Here is a 19,748-nt window from a genome sequence, read left to right as displayed (position 1 = left end):
AGATTGGATGTGGGACATTGATTCAGTGATTGATGTGAACCAGTTTCCAGAAGTGAAAATGATAATAGAAGAACAAATGAGCTGGCATTGGAACTGGAACCTATCCTTGTTTAATTTTGAGATGGACAATGGAGATATACATGAAAATATTTGCAATTCAAGTCCCTCGACTAAAAGCTATCAAAAGAAGTCTAAGCTCATATTTCTATTAATTTACAACACCCTAAAGGCCCAAGCTCTAAAAGAGGAATCTTAAAAAAGGCATTTGGTGCAAAATTTAACAGTTTTTCATGGCGTCACTGTAGGTATCAGGCTTTCACCTCCACGCGGAAGAGGTGGCCATAGCTCTGTTTATCCAGCCAAGATAGAGAGCCCCTTCTCTCTCTTCAAGTCTATAATTGTTGTTGTAGTCTTTCAACAGATCCCTTACAGCCATAGTAACTGAGGAACTCAATGGATATGGAGAAAAACCAGCCATGGTGAATCTTGACCTCCACTTTCCAAAAAGTTCATGCCTTTCCACCCTCTCAGGCCCCTCACAAGCAATCATATTCACAATATCGCGAGCCACACAGTGCTGCTCTGCACTGATCCTCTGCTTGTCATCTCTTGAACAAGCTACATCTATGGATTCAAACATAGCTGTGTAATAATCCAGTGTCTCAAGGTACCTTGAAAAGAATGGGGATGTGTTGGTATTAGACTCTTGCTCCACAAGAGTGACAATCTTGGGCGACAAACTCTTCACCAACCTCAACAGTCGATCTCTGTGATTCCAGGTGCTTACACTCTCATCTGGCATGTGATGCAACACATAAGGAAAATTCACAGCTAGGGCTTCCCCAGGTTGAACCTTAAGATGCTCTAATTGAACCTCACAACCAGACATGGCAGCATCATGAAACTCAAATGGCACATTGTACGACTTAGCAAATTCTGATAGCCTCTGCCCCACAATATTAAGTCCCCCACCTCGAGCATGATTTGACTGAGAATCATCAACACCAGTTACACGGATAGCCGGGGGCCCACCAGGGCGTTTTGCAAGAGCTGCGATGAGGAACATCCACTGGGTGCCCTGTGCTATTTGGAAATCAATGATGTGAATTTTTGGTTCATATTCCATGACTTCCCTGATGACAACATTAGCTGATGTGTATGCAAACTTCCAGTAGGGACAGATCTTGAAGAGAATATGCATGTAAGACATTAGTTCTGAGCTTGTTGGTTCTTTGCATTTCAGGGCTTTGTAGATACTACTCCCTGAGGATTCCAACCTTGCTCTAAGCCCTTCCAGCACATAAGCACCCAATCGCTGGATTGGTTCCCCAGACACTGAAACCATTTTCTCCAAGACATGCATTAAACCTGCCATTGTTGGCATATCACCCTCATGAAGTGCTTGACCACAGGCAACGAGAACCTGTTTCAAGTCTAATCTAGGGATCATTTCCACCAGTTGATTGCAGTTAAAGCTTGCCATTGAAGCAGCTTGGTGGGCTCCACTACTGAAGCAGCAATTGCAGCTGTCTATGACATCTGATTCAGGTCCCAACAAGGAAATTTCCAGCTCCCTCAGCTTGTGCTTCCATTCATTGCCATCATCAACAATAGAAGATCCACTGACTGGTGATCCATAAGTATTGTCAGGGGAATGATGAGGATCAGATAGGTATGATTGAGAACCTTGCGGGGAGAAAGGACTCCTGCTTGATGAGATGCTTACAGCAGAAGGGGAATCATAGACAACAAAACCAGCAGTTGCAGTGGATGATTCCAGGGTAAAAAATTGATCCTTGTAGGTTTGAAAGGAGACACTGGTTCCTTGGCTCCCAACATCTGAGCATGCATTGTTGTCTAATATCTGAATATGAGGCAAACAAAGTGCCTCAATTTCCTGAACAGGTTGGTGATACAGCCTATGGATACTGCCTGAGGTTTGGTGTTTCTGAGATGTTTGCATCTCAGCCCAATCCGCTTATCAACCTCCTCTAGAACACTTTTTGTTAGGTATAGATGTTTGCTGTGACAACGGAATTCTTTTTGGTAATAGTAACTCTTTCTTCTAGTAGCAGCAGTAGCTTGATGGAGCAAAATTACTCTCTAATGGAAAAGCTACACAACATCAATCAAGAGACTATAATGGTTAAGCAGCCAACTAGCCTTCGTATGAAGATAAAAATAGTTTGCTCCTTGGCATCGATGCTGACCATCAACTGCTTTAGTTGTGCAAGGCAGAAATATCAAAGAAGAATACAATCTGCCAACAGAATTCCAAGAAAATAAAAGAGATTAGATTATGCAACTAAAGGAAGCCCAATGTACACCATCAAGGGGTATAAAAAGTCAGAGAAAAAACAAGCAATAACCAAAGGAGCCTACATGGAGAAAGGACTTGAAGTAAGAGGAAAATTTTCCTCTGTGCAACTTTCTTTTAAATTAAAAGTTAATCAACCAAGCACAAAACAGCGACCATAAGATAATCAAGTGAAACAATACAGTATAGCAGGAAGCCAAAGATTAGCGAATTGGACTCACAAAAACTTAGATAAGTAGTAAAAAGCCACCAAGAATATATCTAAAAATATGTAATTAGAACAATTTATACTATATAGGAAGCCTCAAAATTAACATATCAAGTTTGATACCAATTCAAATCTCCCTCTAGTGACACGCTATAAAGCTTAAAGGTTATAGGCCAAAAGGTAACAAGCAAACCAAAAGGGGATTGGAAGAGAAAGAGAAATCAAACCAGATGCAAGGCATAAAATTTTTGCATATTAAAACAAACAAAATAAATCAGCTTCCAGATTCATAATTCATTCAAATCTGTAGGATAGTAAACAGTGTGAAAGTTATAACTACAACTACCAACAATATTAAATCACTTATAGACAAAGATTGATTTTTTTTACTTTACTACTTGTGGGGCAAGAACCAAGTTGCTTCCTATCTCATCAAAAGGCCAAACTTTCATTTTCTACTGCAACACCTACCAAATGAATAAGTTCCTGATGGAATACGAAACACACACAAAAAGAGAATCATTTTGATTGATTAAGCACTAAACCTTATCCCCCAATTCATGAATTATCATGAAAAAAGAAAACCCAACATAAATCTTGTATTCAACTCAAACAAAAATGATCCAAGTCCCACGACCTCTCATCACCACCACCCAGGTAACAGAGAACAGAAGAGAAAACGAGAAGGGGGTTGTCGTGATGAATCGACCAAGAGTTAGGCGTTGAACATACCTTAGTCAACAATCACCAGCCTACGTCTGGGTTCCGCTCTCTGCAGATTCTTCTTCAACGAGCGTCCTCCAGTTGTGTGTCTCTCTCCCAAAAAAATGGCTTTCTTTATTTATTATTATCGTAAATTCATAGGGAAACTTAAATATATATTTATATAGTAACGAATCGGGTCGTTTTGCCACTAGTTGCCCTCAAAACTTCGTTCTATTTACAGGACTGCCACTCGGGTGAAAAAACACTTCTGGCCCGCTTGGTGACGAAAATAGGCACTAGTCGCTTACAACGTGTGGCCCGCCGTGTGGGTCAGTACTCGGCAGTAAGCAAAACCTAGCGTGAGCGTGACTCTCTGGAAGGTTAGACACTGGAAACCACACACAAAGAGATTCCTTCTTTCTTCCTTCTTTCTCTTTGCAGTTTGATATTTAATGGATTATCAACAGTTCTTATTACACTTTTTCTACTAATAATCTAAGCGAGTTCGAATAAAATTCAAATATGGGTAAAAATTTAGACTTAGGGAATTCATTGAATGATTACAATGCCTTATTTAAATAGATACAAAGTTAAAGTTTAGCTTGGTTTTCATTTTGACTGTATAGTTTGTGTAGATGCTTTGGTAGGTGCAGGTCAACATTTACCCTTTGAAGTTATGGAAGCATGGCGATGATGATCGATGGGCGTGGCCACTTCGTAGTTTGTCCACGCTGAATATTTTTTGGTTATTAGCAGGTCAACTTGAATATAATAAATCTAAATCTTACTCTATTTATCTTAATCCTTCTTCTTCTTTTTTTTGGAATAATAAATATATAGAAGAATTCATCCTTCCAAACTCATCTTGAGTTGCCTTTTACCATATTTTTTTAATTTCATTATGTATAGTAATTTAATTCATTTTAATAATCTATTTCCAAGTTGGTGGGCAGTCTTCAATGTTCTTGATTTATATGTTTGTGAGTATTAATCAATTAAATTCTATCAATTCATTGATTAAATTGGTTCAATTTATTTGATTATCCTAGTTGGGTTTTTGGTCCCAAATTTATATCCAAATATAATCACATGGATTCAAAATTTTAAAGTCGAATCGATTGGACTGATCTAATAATAACCATCCTTACCCACATGCACTTTTATGACCAGAGCTCCATGTATAAGCCAAATAAAAATAATTGCAAAAAATTCAAAGTCTAGCTTTGTGTCAACCAGCATATAAAAAGAAATAACGACAAAAGGAACTATTTGATGATCAATGTCAAAACAAACAAATGGTGTTACATAGTCGTTGGTGCCAAAGGGTAATATATAGTCAAGACCTATGAAGCCTGCAAACGTAGAGCAACAAAATAAAAATTAGTAAAACCCTCATTTGGTCAAATAACACCACCTTCAAACTTCATTGCTATAGATGTAGGTGGGCGCCTTAGCGTCATCCAATTAAGATCTACGAAACTTCTTAGATTTCCAGTCTAAGAATTGAAATTTATATTTTTGAGACTTATAATTTCGATTATTTATATTTCAATTTGTAGAGTCAAAGTCTCCAAATTATTGCAACATAAAATTATTTAATAAAATAATGTATTTATTTGCACGTGATTTTATACTAATTTGTATGAAATAAAAAAAAAAATACAGTGGTGGCAAGCTGTGACAAAAGGGTTAACAATAACAAATCCGTTAACGTCAGATTGGACAGACACGACACCTGAATCAACACAAACCATGGGCGGGCGCTTTAGGATTTACGACGCGGTTTCGTTCAAGGAACACGGAGGTCAAATGGCACTTGCGTAAATCCTGACAACAGTGGGGGTGTTTCCGAGATTCCGCGCCTGCGCTGAAGCTTGGCACCTGGCACCGGCGGGTCTTTCATTCCTCGAAGCAACCCGTCCTTCAAGCGTGGTTGTCCTTCTTCTAAACCTTAAATATTCCAATATGCAAAGAATTCTTTATTGTACCATGATGTGGCAACCGGCGAATGGCACCTTCCTCTGCACTTCATGGAGCATCGATAAGATCAGCGGCTCTCGCGGTCATGGTACGACATGCAACCTTTTCATCGTAGTATGTGTATAATTGTTATCATTTTATGATATATTTTAATCATACTCTTATTAATTATATTTACTTCATTTAAAAGTTTGATTCGTCCAAAAACACGATTGCTGTTACTTCGAATTACTAAAAGTACGAATTTAAATCGATTCAAATTGTTATAATAATTAATTGATTGATTCAATTAAATGGTTGAGTTGTTACATCAAAATTGACAGTTGAATTGAATATAATTATTTATTTTTATTATTATATTAAAATATTAAATTTTAAAATTTAGATAAATTTTTAAAATTAGATACTTAATGATATGATATATTATTATCTAATTTAAGATTTAATTTGATATCGACATAAAATTAATATTTAAAATCAATTTAACTCGTGATATCTTGGATGAAAATTGAATTACTTTGAAAATTTATTTTTTTTAGTTTTATGTGTTCATGTGTTGTATTTAGCATGTGGAATGATGACATACTGCCATTACAGAAAGGCACAGTTTTCATTTAGAGGTGCTATATTTGGAATCTTGTAAAATATATCGTCCCTGTCTGTTTTGGGCAAATTATATGGTCCGCCGCGGCCATTCATGGAGTAGAATCAAGCAGCCGACACCTCAACTGTTTTAGTGGATGGTCTGGTCTGGTTCTTCTTGGTCCCTTACCAACCACCGGCTAGCATTGCCTCTCATTGCTGACCAGAAAAGCCAACAGTAACCTCGTTTTGCTCGGTGTGATGGGGCATGTAACACGTTCAAAGGCTGTTCTTTTTTCATTTCCTCTATGCTTGGATTTTTCGTTATTCACAGCAAATATGCAAACAAACAAACAAATGTCTGCAAAAGCATGACAGCATGATGCTCATTGATCATGTGAGTTAATGGTTGAATAACTCAAATTTGAGTTAAAGCAAAAGCCAAAGACAGACAAGAAAAGAAAGAAAGCATATTAAATGTAGATAATGTAAAAGAAGTAGTCCCAAGAATGTATAGTTTCACATGCTGTGTTAAGTTCTATTCATTTCAATTGATTAACAATAGTGCATATGTGTGCGGGTGGTCTGCTAGAAAAACAAAGTGACCACAGTTTTACCAGAATGTACAGTTAAAACTATGGTTTTTGAGCATAAAAGTGAGCTCCAGGTTTCTCTTTTTCATGATTTCCTAGGGGGAGGGTTACTTTGGATGCATTTGTTGTACATGGAAGATTTGATATGGATGTTGATAAAGAAGTAGGGAAAAGGAGAATCTTGGTGCCTCCTTTTTACTTGTATCTGCTTTAAGCAAAGGGGCAGCTAATCATGGCCCCATGCTTCTTATCTTGAATGCCTCAGCATGAAGGCGAAAGGTGAGAAAAAGTATTAGCTAAAGTTACAAGCTGCAGCTTGAGGATTTGGATTTGAGTATCAGGATTAAACAAAACCCTTCTCTTTTACCTAGTAGTCGAGCCTAGAGCAAATCTGTGACTTGCCATTCATCAAAGTATGGTATTGCCTTTTCTGTTGTGCTTGCCTGTATCGGATTGTTAGTAACACTTAACATCATTGCAAAAGCTACAAGTTCTAGCACCCAATGATTAAGCTGCAGACAAACCCAACTTTGATAGCAGACAAGAATTATCCAGGAATTGAGTGAATTTCTAGGACTGGAAACTAGCTTTCATATCCCAGTTGAAAGAATGTATTTGGACGGCTTTCATCAGAGCATTAAAAAAAAAATGCAGATGTGGGAGATCTCTACTTGTTCTATTCCCATGCTTTTCATTTTATTCTGCTCTAATCTCTTATCTGCTCTGAAGCCGTCCCTGCAATTGGAAAGGTGTCGGCAACAGAACTGTGACAAAAATCAAACGTAGGGGGAGGGGGGCGGTGGTGGGCATGGAATTCCCGAGCCATTCGCTCTCCTCCCATAGCAGAATAAATTTAGGAGAATGGAATATTCCCTTCTATCACCACAGACATAAACAGATAGGGGGTTAGTTCATTGTGGAGATGAATTAATAATGGATCTTGGGTGACAAATAATGTCGGATAAGAATTATTCCAAAGATTTAATTAAAGCATTAGTATTCAATTCCAACCAAAAGGCACTGTTTCACCGACCACGGATATATAATTGGCATTTTAAGTGCACAACACATGGCGTCAGCAAGAGGGGAACACACACAACTCATAGATGCGTCATGTGGGGTACTAAATCAACGCTGTGAGTGGCGTGCAAAATTTTTAATGGACATGTTTAATTAAGATATTAATAATGGATATCTTATTGATTAACATTGCTTAACTGTGAGTCTCGGGCAAGAGAGAGACCAATGAAGATTAAGCTTTAAAGGGCATAACAATAGGATTCGGACCTGAGGACGAGGTGAAACCATGGATAAATAATCTATACTATTAAGCATGTACTAAGATATTTTAATCGATTTCTACCCTTCAAACACTTTCTGAATTTTCTCGAGTTTCGTCTTAGTCTAGCGACTCTCATGGAATGCGAATAAAAAATGTTAATATTGACCCAAGCTAGCATTACCAAGCATTTGCATCACTTTTGGTCTTTGGTCTTTGGTCTTTAGTAGCTTTTAATTTTTTGTCTATAACCCTGTTGGGACGAGTGTGGAATGATCTCTCCTTTCTGCCAAAGAATAAAGCTCATAACTCAAAAAGGGGGCTTCAGAAACAAGAAGTGGTGGGATGAGGTCACTTGCTTCTTTTACCAGGAAAGAAAAGGAGTGGAAAGATTTGAGTCTAACAGGAAAGAACTACACTGGTCGACGGTTGAAAATTTTCTAGGCACTGTCTACAAGTAGGAAACGAAATTCAATATCAGGAACACAAGGCAAATACACTTTCCTATCCTGTTTCTCTTTCTGCCATCGAAGAGGAAGTAACTTCGAACTTTAACCCTGACTGGGAATTTTCTTTTCCTCCTCTCTCTTTCTTTCCCCTCCTTATGGCACGGTTGAAAATTAACTTGGCTAGTTAGCTAGGCGATCAGCAACTTGAGGACAAAACTGCTTGTGCTATCTAGTAGCAATATTGCCACAAATCATGCAATACTTCTTTGTATTTTCAAGGAAGGACAACAATTTTCATGTTTATCACTTCATCTATTTCTGATCCGAGCACGGTTAAAATTGCATTAAAAGTAGCTTGACCACAGCAACTCTACACTAGGCAACTTGAAGGAAGAAAGAATGAAACAACAAGCATAGCACTGCAGCACTATCCCCCTCATCAAACAGAACCTCCAGCGCTGTAACACCAAGCTTTGGGCGCTATAAAAAGTCTGGATCCTTCAATCTTTTAGATCAGAGGGGCAAATAGAGTGCTGTAAGAAGAGGCCTTTTATGGCTAACAAGGGAGGAGCTAGAGCAACTTTTTAGAAAAATAGGAAAAAAAAGTGAGGAATTTAATCTACACAAAAGAGGAAAAGGGGGAAGCGAAGCTAAGGATTTTCTTAGGAGCTGTCTCATACACATCAGCTTACCATTCTCACACTAGTTTCATCTCTCTCTTCTATACTGTAGAAATGAACATTTTTCTTAACATATTGGGTTTTGTATTAAACATGTTGAACTAAAATTTTCAATCTAGGATTACGGTGGATTTTAATATGTAGGTTGGATATTATATTGGTTTATTGTTTATTTTCTATGGAAATATTAATGTTTACTCAAATTGGAGTTTATTGCCCATTTATTTGCTTGATCACCATTTAAATGTGTCTAGGTATTTAGATGACACTTGAGAAGGTTAGTCTAAATTAGACATTGATTTGGATAATGTATGTTCAATACACTTAGAAAGGAATTTTAGTGTTTTGATGTGCAATTAGTGTAGACATACATTTAATTGCCACACATAGTCAGTTTTTAAAACTTTGACTTAAAAAACTTAATTTGGTTGTTTCCTATAGACATATAATGATTCAATTAAGTTAAGCAATTGTATAATATCTTCACAAAGAATTACACATAATTTAAGATTCTAGACTAACGTCAATTTTCATGAAGATTAAGCAATTAAGCAAGCATAATTTCAAGTAAAATATTAAAGGGTACCATAATCTTAAATTATTAAACCATTACTTCCATCGTAATTTGTTATTTGCACTTCTTAGATTAGAGTTAGTTAATTAGATTACTTTTGATAAATTGTTTGATGAAAGTTTTTCAAGGATTAAAAACAAAGCTAAATCAATCCAATAATGATTTAGCAGATGATGGTGAAACTTGTAAAGAGGCTATTTATATATTTATACATAACATGTAACAATTTGTATTAGGATTTAGAATTTTTTTTCTTTTTACAATCTTAGGATTTTTTGTTCTTTTGAACAAGTCTTACAGCTCACGGTTGGAGGCCATTTATATAAAAAGAAAAAAAATTATTTCCTTTATATAAAATAAAAAATAGTTTGTATTAATTATAATCATACCAGAATTAGTCTTCAGAATTTTTTCCTTTTTACAGTTGTACTTGGGTTTTTCTTTTTTTTAAACAAGTCTTACAGTTCAAACAGAGGTCAAGGCTGGAGCCCATTCATATAAAAAGAAGAAATTTATTTCTTTATATAAAATAAAAAATAGTTTTACCAATATAAAATTATGCAAATAGAAATGAATAATTTATTGCCGCTCCGGGCATTCACTCTTCAGGCTTCTTAGTGGGCCAGTATAGGCCTTAAGGTAGAGCGTTTTAAGGGTCTCCTAGATGGAGTTTATTGGGCAGAAACTGTGGACCCATCCTCACCTCTGTTGCAGCCAGAGCTCTGAATGTCCCGTAGCATTGGGCAATTAGATATAGTAGCACTCAGAGAATAAATAACTAAAATAATGCACTACACTATATTTAATAAACATATAGTTTCCATTAATTTATCTTCCTTAATAGGTCATTGAATTAATACAGTTTTCTTTCTTTTTGTCAGAAAAAAAAAAAGCTATTATAACGGTACCCATCTCTTATTGAATAAATTTATACATATATTATTTTTCCTTTGGCTTATTGTGGAGAGAATGAGGGAGTAAAACTTTTTCTTTCCAATTGTTTCCTTGGTAGCCGAGGATAACATGGAGGAAATGAGGGGTTTAAGGCTCGTGTAAAGCTTGGAAAATTCCTTGCTCCGCCTCGGAGGAAAGAAAAATGTTATGGGTTTCCTTTAACCCGAGGCTGGCTAGAAAGAAACCAGTGAGATGGAACAACATTTGAATGAAAGAAAGAAAGAAAGAATAAAAAAGCAAAGAAATGGTGGGAGGAACGATATTCAATATCAAGTACACAAGACAAGTACACTTTTGTTTTGTTCTTTGTTTGTATAAAAACCTTTTCTAATCTTCAATAAAAGAAAGAAAGGAACACCTTGTATCATGAAAGACCACATACTGTTAAAAATTGGAAGAAACTTGTGTGCACACATGAATGGGTGTAAGCAAGCAGCCCTTTTGAGTTTTAAGACCATAAGGTTCACAAAATCAATCATCAGAAATCAATCTCCTAGAATGCCAACAACTTCAACTGTCAAATGATGCAAACATGGTATTCATGCTAATATCTTAAAGTCTACTGATGGTACCCATCTTTACAGGATGGCTCGTCCAGTGCATACCTGGGATGAATACTGTTCTATAAAGAGAAAGCTTCATCACAGACCATATCTTAAAGTCAGCTGATACTTTAATCTTGCATAACAGTATGGTATAAGTGAATTTATTCCTAATGTTTAGTTCATCATCATACAAAATCTATTTAATTCATATCAGGATAATTAAGTATAACAAGATGTCCTACATAGAACGTGAGAGGCCTGCATAGAGGATAGAGATGTTTCTTAGCAGCAATGACCATTTATTTTTGTCAACTGTGTTCTTATTTGTGTTTTTAAACAAAATCCAATGCATAGGCAAAATAGAGCTACAATAACGTTGAAACTATGCGCTTTGCCAAGCACCAAAAATCCTGGCCTCTTAAACCCTCAAAGACCAAAGTTTTGCAAAATCTTAAACCAGGGAGAAGAGGCTCCTCTATTAATGTGGCATAACCCAAAGAGATGGTCAGAAGTTCAATTTCTTACTACTCCAAATTCAAAACAAAGAGCCAACTGATTGTAATGATCCTTGATAGAACAGGACTTTCGATTTCACCCGTAGTTCAAGCTCTATCTGGATCTGTCCAGATCAGAAGAACCTATTTAAAACACTACTATGCATGATAATGAATATTTTTCCACTTTGAATGTTTGTAGACATAAACATCAAAACAGATCGCCCAACATCCTAGAGACTGCAATATCAGCAAGGAGACACAAGTTGAAAAGTCTCAATCTCTGGGCCTAAGAAGTGAAAATTGTCTTTTTCAAGCCCTCCGAAAAGAAACTAATATTCAAAGAACTATAGCTTATATGCTCTCAACCTATAGTACCGTATAACACACTTTACAAAGCTGACTTTAACTTTGAGAATGGCATCATAGAATGAAACTAATATAACAGAATATGGATGAAGATTAAGTTTTATGTCTCCTTCCCAATACTTGCACTATCAACTAAAGTATTTGCAATTTAAATTAACTTGTAAGGGAAAACACAGCAATGATTACTTGAATGTATGTCTTAGTTATGCTGGTGACAGAATATCAGTTTTGTATCGATCAATTGCATCCCAAACATGAATGCAGTCATAATAAACTGAAGTTCATTCAAACAAATTGCATTCACCAAAACAACACAAAAAGAATAAAAACAAGGTCGGTTCCTTCTAACAAACATTCAATGACAAGGAAAAAGGATAACACTCCATTTCATTTGGATTTTAAGTTGCTTTTCAAAGCCTCTAAAAATACAGCAGTAAGACAAAAGCCTTGAAATCAGCAACACGAAATCAGCCAAAGCAATCTGATTATTGACAATCATTTATCATCCAAAATGTCTTTGACATAAAGATTTATAACAAAATAGAGAATCAAAGGGAAAGAGAGAAGCTTAGTTGTTGAATCCACGTTTCTGGTAACGAGCAACCTCACCCTCATTAGGGAAAAATCCCATGAGTCGACCCGCTGAGTTCTGGTAGGCATACATAAACCCTCCCATAAGCCCTATCAGCCCTCCTGTCACCATTGACGGCCCTTTTAATCCCGGTTTAATCCCTGCACCAATGAATACCAAAAAGGACCAGAAAAAGGTTTAAATTTTAACCTCATAACCTATTTCCGTTTCAGTCAAATGTACAAAAAAATTATATTCTGGGAATAGATGCAAAGAAAAAGAAAAGACCCAATTGCATTTCAATGCTAGTAATTACAAAACTTTTGTTATTATGGTATGTAGATAAACGTAGAGTTACCAGAGAGGTATCCAACGGTGACAGAGACGCCAGTGAGAGTAACGAAACGGAGGTAATCGAGGGTGTTGAAATTGCCAACGACTTTGGTGAAAGGAGGGTTTCGATCTATAACTGGGTACTCTGGTTTTGCCGAAGCAGTTATGTCTGTGTTCATCTTTGATATTTCTTTCTTCCCCTCTTGCGGGCGCTGTCGCTCTGGTTGTGTTGCTAAAGTTCGATGACTCTCTAGTCAAAGACCAAATGGGAAAACAGAACTTCCCCCTGTCATCAGAAGGAGCGCTTCTTTTGTTGGGCCTTCAGGTTTGGGCTTCTTAAAAAACTATGTTTCTGATTGCTCTGGAGCACTCATTTTTGGGCTCACCTCTTGCATTTAGGCCTAAACTCCTCCTTCCAACATGTTGCTGTCATTTTAACTTGGAGACGTGCCGCTTGCCTCAGATTACAATCGTAAGTTGTGAAGAAAGCTGAAGTGGTTGGAGTAGACATGCTCTGAATCGATGAAGAAGTTGTGAAGACTAACCAAACCAATTGAAATTATACAGGACTATGGACCGTTTGCCTGTTGCATGTCATGTTTTGGTTAATCACAATGTATCAGTTTCTGATACTGAACTTCCTACTCTGAAAAAGAGAAGTCTTAGATAAGCTTCCTTCATATCATCTTATTCTACTCAATTACAATTAGAATTCTTCTTGTTCCCCAAGTGTCAGGAAAACTCAATGCAACTTTGCAATAAATACTGGACAAGAAGGGAAATTGGTAAAGGGCTTATTTTTCTAATTACTGACTTCTCTAGCCTCACGAAATTGCACTTCTTGGGCCAAGAATATTGCAGCTACCGTACAAATTTTGGAATAAACGCAGTATATGCATGGTCCATGAGGAGGAAGTTAAAGTCAACAGATTTGATTTCCAGTTAAAGTTAGATTTGGTTTTCAAGGGAAAATCAAGCATGATCTGTTCAGCTCATCCATGGTTTAGATGTCTTTAAAGGCATAGAATTCAATTCATTGATTGCTTGGTTCATACGAATTATAAACCACTTTAACATTCATTTTCATGAAGTTATTTTCCATAAACTGAAGTAGCAAGTTTCCTCTGATTCACCATTATCAGAAAGAGGGGAGAAACGAATAGAAGCGTAGAGCCATGGTTTCTTGCCCTTTTTGCCGTTGAGAATTTCTAGTGAAAGTAACCATTCATGTTTGGTCCAAACGGCCAGATTCTAGCAATATTCCACACAAATTCAGCCAATTATATCAGAATGCAGCCAATGATGAAATAGTGAGTTACTTCCAGGTTATTGAGTCCATCCCTCGCTAGTTACCAATGATTCAGGATTGAATCCATGCTGGTATCCTAAAAAGAAGGTCCAGATCTGCGTGTTAGGGAGTCGCCATCATGCATGTAGTTGTGAGAATCTGCCCTATAATTCATTCAGGGCGGGCTGGTAATTGGTCAGCGCTTTTTCCCACTCCAATTCCAGAAATTCCAAGCATAAGTTGTTAAACTGAATGCCTTAAATTATACATTACTGCTGATTCTATCTAGTTTTATTTAGATTTCAGACATATTTCCAGACCCTTGTGCTTCATTGCTTGGTGTGTGAGCTGAGGGATTTCATCAACATGGACAAGGCTAGCTACATGTAGCCACTTAGAAGGTGAAATTATTTTATGATATAAATTAAGCTTTAGTGCGAGATGGATATAATAGGAATATCAGCAGCACGCCTTGTCTATGGCCCCATGTCTCTTTTCAATCCACTCTTCCAAACTTCGAAGTTGCAAACTAATACAAAATAAATAATGGAGAGAGGGGGGGGTGCTTCTGCTGCATAAAAGAAGCATCCAATCCCAACACTGTTGGCATCTACAGCTTTCATCTGTGCATGCCATTCCCTTCCAAAAACTTCAAGACAAAACATATCTTGAGAGAGAGAGAATGTTTGTATCTCTGTCTTTGTCATACATTATTGTTCAATCAAAACATTATGAGCTCCTAAGATTATTCCCTATTCTGAACCTTGTCTTTTAGCCCTCACACCGCCCCCACCTCTGTGCCTTCTCTTACCCTAAACAGTTAGCTAAGAATAATGGTCTCAAAGAGGGAAATTTTGGAAGTGGAAAATGGAGATTTTAAAATTTATATCCTTTGCAAAACCCCCATCATCCCCGAAGCTAAAAACAGGATTTGGGGGCAAGCTGATAGAGCATCCCCCAATCTATTATTCCTCCAAACATACCCTTCCATGTGCTAGTTTCAACGTTCTTTTGGACTCTTCTCCCCACACTTTTTCTCCTTTAGCCTTGCTTTTGCCTCTTCTCCCACATACACTAACCAAAGTACTCCCTTAGATTGGGCACGCAACCTTTTCTTTTTGGACCTTTGCCGCTTAGCTGCCGATTCTATTCCCTTTTTTAAATCATTTAGAATTTTATCGGACAACCAAATGCCTTCAACTAATTCAAGCATACCATGGTAACCATGCCAACATCCTATAAATACAGGTAAACCCTTTCAAGCGGTCCTTAGAGTACTTCACCTACACCGCCTTTCTTGCATCAGTAGACATTGCTAGCTATAGCTAATTAAGAGCAAAAGATCATATCTTCTCAAATGGGTAGGGAAAGTATTAATGATCCTACCATTGTCTTTCAGTCATCCATAGCTCTACTGCAGGAGAGGTTCAGGCAGTTGCAGAGAATGAAGGAGATGAGAGAAGAGAGGGAACTGCTAAGAAAGCACGCTGAGCCTAAACAATGCAACCCCACCTTGCCTTATGAGCCATCAAGGTTGTTCTTTCACTTCTTGCCACCAAGGTCACCACCTCCTCAAGTGCCTTTCTGCCTCTGGTCTGGTTCACAACACAGGTGTTCTGCTACTGATTTTCAGTCCAGGGAGGCCCCACTTTTTGCGAGTTTATTGCCCACAGCCACAAAGACTCCTGATTCTATGCATGTCTCTCCGAAGAAATTCGATGATTCGGATTGTGATGATGTGGATACCTCCCTTCACCTGTAAACAAATTAACCCATACTTCGTTAGGTGCTGTAATAGTGAAAGAGTTAGTGATATTATAGTAGTAATGGATATCATCCATCGAATATAATTAATTTGCCTTCCTGTTTGTGCTATATGATAATATGAAGCTAGCTATATATAATTATCTAATATTCTAGCTTTTTGGCCTCATATACGTGCTACTCTTGGTCATTACTTATCACTGTCAAAAGGCGAAAAAGCCAAGAGCAAGTGCCATGTCTCTGTGATATTTTTCCCGTTGGCCAATGTTCGGATGCGTGAAACAGTACTCCTAATTTATAACAAGCCTAGAGACTGGAGCTGATCAGAATTATTACTCTACCAATTGTCTAGATGGTTAAATCCAAATATACCTACATGGTACTATGATTTAAATTTCAACGAAACGGTAATGATTTTATACACAGCAAATCCAAATACCGTGTTGCAGTCTAGATGCAGGCTTCATGGATTGCAGAAGATAGCTATTCTGCATTCATCTTGAGCTATCTGCATTCATCACCATGCGTACACGTGAATCTTGTGAAGGGGATTTCTGTTGATTATTGCCATTTTTCATCAAGAACTCGATATTATAGAATTTGGGGATACTATAAAAATGCATGCCTGAATCCTGACCTGACGTGCCACTCGCGCTTTGATTGAAACGAACTGTTGGGACTTACAAAAGGAAGATCTAACGCCTTTATTCTATGAGTTTGCTTCAGAATAGGGACAGTTTGATGCTCAAATTATTTGATAGGTCCCTTACAAGTTAAAGCTTAAACACATAAACTCTACTATAAACCGAGTGTCAAAGTAATGGGAAATCCTAACCAAAAAAGTTAACAGTTCTGGTCCATTTTTGCGTTGTCATGATAATTCCCAGATTGGGAACAATCCAGGTAGTTTGACCATTCCAAAACAAAGATTGTATTATTAATCGTAAGATGGAAGGAACATAAAAAGAGAGGAATCTCTACTTTGACAAAAGCAAAGAATTCCTTCTCAAAGCTATTTCATCTATAGCCATTAGCTAGCTACTGGTGGTAAGGCAAATGCCCAACCCGCCGTCTTAGATACACACGTCTGCAACTCCCCCTGAATCAGCCACAATGCCATCCGCCTTACATTGGACTCTGCTTGCTCTTTGCTTTGTTTCTTTAATTTTACAGAAGACGGGTAATGCCATATTTAGTTACTTTACTGATCTTTTCATGGTTTTTGATCGTGATCAAGTAAAATTAATTTAGTTATATAAATTTTTGGGTCATGCTAGATGCTCAATTCAGGGAATGGTGCATAGCTGATGAGCAAACTCCAGATGATGAGTTGCAGAAGGCCCTTGATTGGGCTTGTGGGAAGGGAGGTGCAGATTGCAGTAAGATACAAGTGAACCAACCTTGTTATCTTCCAAACACTATAAGGGACCATGCCTCTTATGCCTTCAACAACTACTATCAGAAGTTCAAGAACAAAGGAGCAACTTGCTACTTCAATTCTGCTGCCATGATCGCAGATCTTGACCCAAGTAAGATCATAATCCTGTCAATTTTTTTTCATTCTTTCAGATTTAATTCGAATGTGAGATTTCTACTTAAACTCTCATTCTACTTTTACCACAGGATTTATATCTATTGGCTTTTCCTATACTGAACTAATTACATTAGTACTAGATTTCTATGTACGAAAAAGGATGTACATTAGTGCTAGATTACACTCACATTCCTACGCTGCAATTCTGCTTGATCATCTCATGATTTATCTCATCCTGTAAACTTAGAAATTTTTGGAGATGGCCTGCATAAAGGGTTTTAAGAACTTCGTAATTGAAAGTGATGCTTTGATGGTTGTTAAGGAAATTACAAAGTCTGAGACTTGTTCATGGGAGTGGGGTAGTTTATGCATTATATCGTTTGTTCAGCTGCTGATTGCTCTAAATGCCAGTTCATTCATGCCATGCAAGAAGCCAACTCTTTAGCTTATGCGTTAGCTAGTGTTACAAGCCTAAACCTCAAGAAAAAATAACAAACAGAGAAGTTGCAGTAATTACGACTAGTGCTCAACTTTATTTAATGTGGTTGCATGGGTGGGTTTGGCTGTTGATTGCCTGTTTCAGCAATTCTATTCTAGCTGCAACTGACTATTCCGATTTCTTTCTTTGTTGACAGGCCACCATTCATGCAAATTTGAATCTGTTCCCTAGGTGGAGGGCAAAGTCTTTGCAATACACTTGTTTCTGTCGGAAATTTACGCGTGATCTCTTACAATTTTCAGCAGAGACATAACATAAAATACTAGTTTTTCTTTTACCTTTTACCCTTTCCTCTCCTGTTTCAGGCTTGTAATTTTCTTTCCTGGTGTGTGTTCCACCATTCAATATGAAATCAGGTTTTGGACTTCCTCTCACCTTGAGAGATTTCAACTTCCAACCCCATGGTAGTGCTTTCTTTCCACCCCAAGTTATCTTAACTGAATACCATGCTCTCCTGATCTCCTTGGTCTCTGTTATCATCAAACAACAACCATCCATCCTGGAGATTTCCTCGATATGGAGGCTAAGCTTCTTGAGTAGTGTCATTTCAATTTTCAACAAAAAAGAAAAAAGAGTTAATATCATACGCATTTATAGAAGATTGAAGGGATAGATTTAGTATCGTGTTGCTCACAAACCAAAAGATCCTGAAAGTATCCCCATTCAACGAATGTTGATACATACTTTTTCAATGTCTTCACAATCTCTTTCATCACCTTGTATATTGCACACGGCCAGACCCCAGATGTATGTATGAAAGATAAAAATGCCGTGCTTTTGTATTGCTCACGTATTACATGTGGTTGGACAAAGTATGGCCGATGTTATCACTATCTTCTTCGAAAGTCCAACCCCTCCTCCCATTGGAATTCCACTTAGTTTTCGAGCCAACTTTGCAATTAGTTTTGGCAAGCAAATTAAGACAATAAGCAAAGAAACAAAGGAGTACCGTATGCATCGAGTGCTCTGGGACTTACTCATGAAGAGAATAATTAATGGAAGGTAGCATAACCAAAATGCTGTTGAAGACAAGCTGAAGGATGTACCAGTGGTCAAAATCTAGATGATTGTTTCCTGTAAAATGATTACATATCTTCATTCATTTGTCTTTAATCATAAATTCATAGTTGAAACTTATGATTGCATTTGGATTTTTGTTGACTTTAATCAGATATTGAGGGGAACGAGTGAGAAAAAAAGTAAGTGTAGAAACATGATATGTATTGTTGGCAGAAGATCTATGTACTGCTATCAGCTATGCACACATGCTAACAATGCCAGATCAATGGATAAGAATGAGAAGACAAACATGCGAGATTCCTTTCCTTTTAACTTCGGCAAATGGCAATGGAGGAAACATGGTTGCAAAAGGAGGGGTAGCTTGGGCTAAAACTGATGGGACAAGGCGAGTCACTTAAAGAGTGAGATTTGAATGGAAAGTAAAATACAAAGTTGCTTGCCTTGCTAATGGAATGCAGTAGTTGGGAAGTGGATTTTCCCGGAGTTAAAAATCAATGGCGCCATCCTCTCATCCTACAAGCTTCTGGCATCCGCCACACGCATCCATGACGCGTGTTAGCCTTGAATTATTGCATTGAACAAGTGTCCTGGAGATTGGAAATCTTGCTTGGCTCTGCTGCAAACCAAAGGCAATCCTAGTCCAACGCTGCTGAAAGGCGCGTGGTGTTGTGAGAAAGTCTCCTCCGAGGACTTCCGAGTCATTACATCATGGGTTACATGTGGACACAAGCACAAGCACAAGCACATCATCGAGTGAGTAACACCAACCAACCAAAGACCCCACCATGAAAGAAGAGGCAAGAACCTAATATCTAGTATGCTACCTTAATCATTTGACGAGCTTTCCTCTGGTGTGTTTAGATTCTTCTTTTTATATTTCCTTTGACAGATTGTTTTATTACTACCTTTCAGACGAAGGAGAGTTAGTTTCCGTTGTTTCTTTTCAAGAGTGGTCTATTCAAAAAGAAATGGGGCCACTCATTAAATTCAACCATCAGCCTTGATCAGTG

At 37.5% G+C, this 19,748-nt stretch overlaps 4 protein-coding genes across 4 annotated transcripts; 2 read left to right on the top strand and 2 right to left on the bottom strand.

The window, feature by feature from the left end:
• Positions 1-82: 82 nt before the first annotated feature.
• On the bottom strand, positions 83-3,398 carry SCL13 (SCARECROW-like 13). Its single transcript, XM_021437996.1, has 2 exons — positions 3,258-3,398; positions 83-2,260 (listed from the first exon to the last, which is right to left on the bottom strand). Exon 2 carries the CDS (start codon positions 1,961-1,963, stop codon positions 317-319), a length of 1,647 nt encoding a protein of 548 aa, XP_021293671.1. The 5' UTR covers positions 1,964-2,260; positions 3,258-3,398; the 3' UTR covers positions 83-316.
• An 8,690-nt stretch (positions 3,399-12,088) lies between these two features.
• LOC110424561 (NADH-ubiquinone oxidoreductase) lies at positions 12,089-12,902 on the bottom strand. The gene is made up of 2 exons (XM_021439154.2): positions 12,659-12,902; positions 12,089-12,461 (listed from the first exon to the last, which is right to left on the bottom strand). Exons 1-2 carry the CDS (start codon positions 12,810-12,812, stop codon positions 12,298-12,300), a joined length of 318 nt encoding a protein of 105 aa, XP_021294829.1. The 5' UTR covers positions 12,813-12,902; the 3' UTR covers positions 12,089-12,297.
• Positions 12,903-15,215: 2,313 nt separating this feature from the next.
• Positions 15,216-15,691, top strand: LOC149526654 (uncharacterized). Its single transcript, XM_089784926.1, has one exon. The coding sequence runs from the start codon at positions 15,279-15,281 to the stop codon at positions 15,681-15,683; it is 405 nt and encodes a 134-aa protein (XP_089641052.1). The 5' UTR covers positions 15,216-15,278; the 3' UTR covers positions 15,684-15,691.
• Positions 15,692-16,725: 1,034 nt separating this feature from the next.
• Positions 16,726-18,002, top strand: LOC110424587 (glucan endo-1,3-beta-glucosidase 4-like). Its single transcript, XM_021439184.1, has 3 exons — positions 16,726-16,865; positions 16,963-17,214; positions 17,855-18,002. Exons 1-3 carry the CDS (start codon positions 16,799-16,801, stop codon positions 17,887-17,889), a joined length of 354 nt encoding a protein of 117 aa, XP_021294859.1. The 5' UTR covers positions 16,726-16,798; the 3' UTR covers positions 17,890-18,002.
• The last annotated feature ends 1,746 nt before the right edge of the window (positions 18,003-19,748 follow it).

This window comes from Theobroma umbraticum, unplaced genomic scaffold (genome assembly GCF_002168275.2).
Source record: "Theobroma umbraticum cultivar Fairchild unplaced genomic scaffold, ASM216827v3 scaffold_204.0, whole genome shotgun sequence".
Classification (NCBI taxonomy): Eukaryota; Viridiplantae; Streptophyta; class Magnoliopsida; order Malvales; family Malvaceae; genus Theobroma; species Theobroma umbraticum.
This window is presented reverse-complemented; position numbering and strand designations above follow the sequence as displayed.

Bases quoted from the DNA above. Each gene is read 5' to 3' on its own strand.
- SCL13 (XM_021437996.1), bottom strand. From the start codon at position 1,963: ATGCAAACATCTCAGAAACACCAAACCTCAGGCAGTATCCATAGGCTG.
- LOC110424561 (XM_021439154.2), bottom strand. From the start codon at position 12,812: ATGAACACAGACATAACTGCTTCGGCAAAACCAGAGTACCCAGTTATA. The intron at 12,462-12,658 runs GTAACTCTACGT...TCATTGGTGCAG, and splicing joins CACCGTTGGATACCTCTCTG to GGATTAAACCGGGATTAAAA.
- LOC149526654 (XM_089784926.1), top strand. From the start codon at position 15,279: ATGGGTAGGGAAAGTATTAATGATCCTACCATTGTCTTTCAGTCATCC.
- LOC110424587 (XM_021439184.1), top strand. From the start codon at position 16,799: ATGCCATCCGCCTTACATTGGACTCTGCTTGCTCTTTGCTTTGTTTCT. The intron at 16,866-16,962 runs GTAATGCCATAT...GGGTCATGCTAG, and splicing joins TTTAATTTTACAGAAGACGG to ATGCTCAATTCAGGGAATGG. The intron at 17,215-17,854 runs GTAAGATCATAA...CTTTGTTGACAG, and splicing joins GATCGCAGATCTTGACCCAA to GCCACCATTCATGCAAATTT.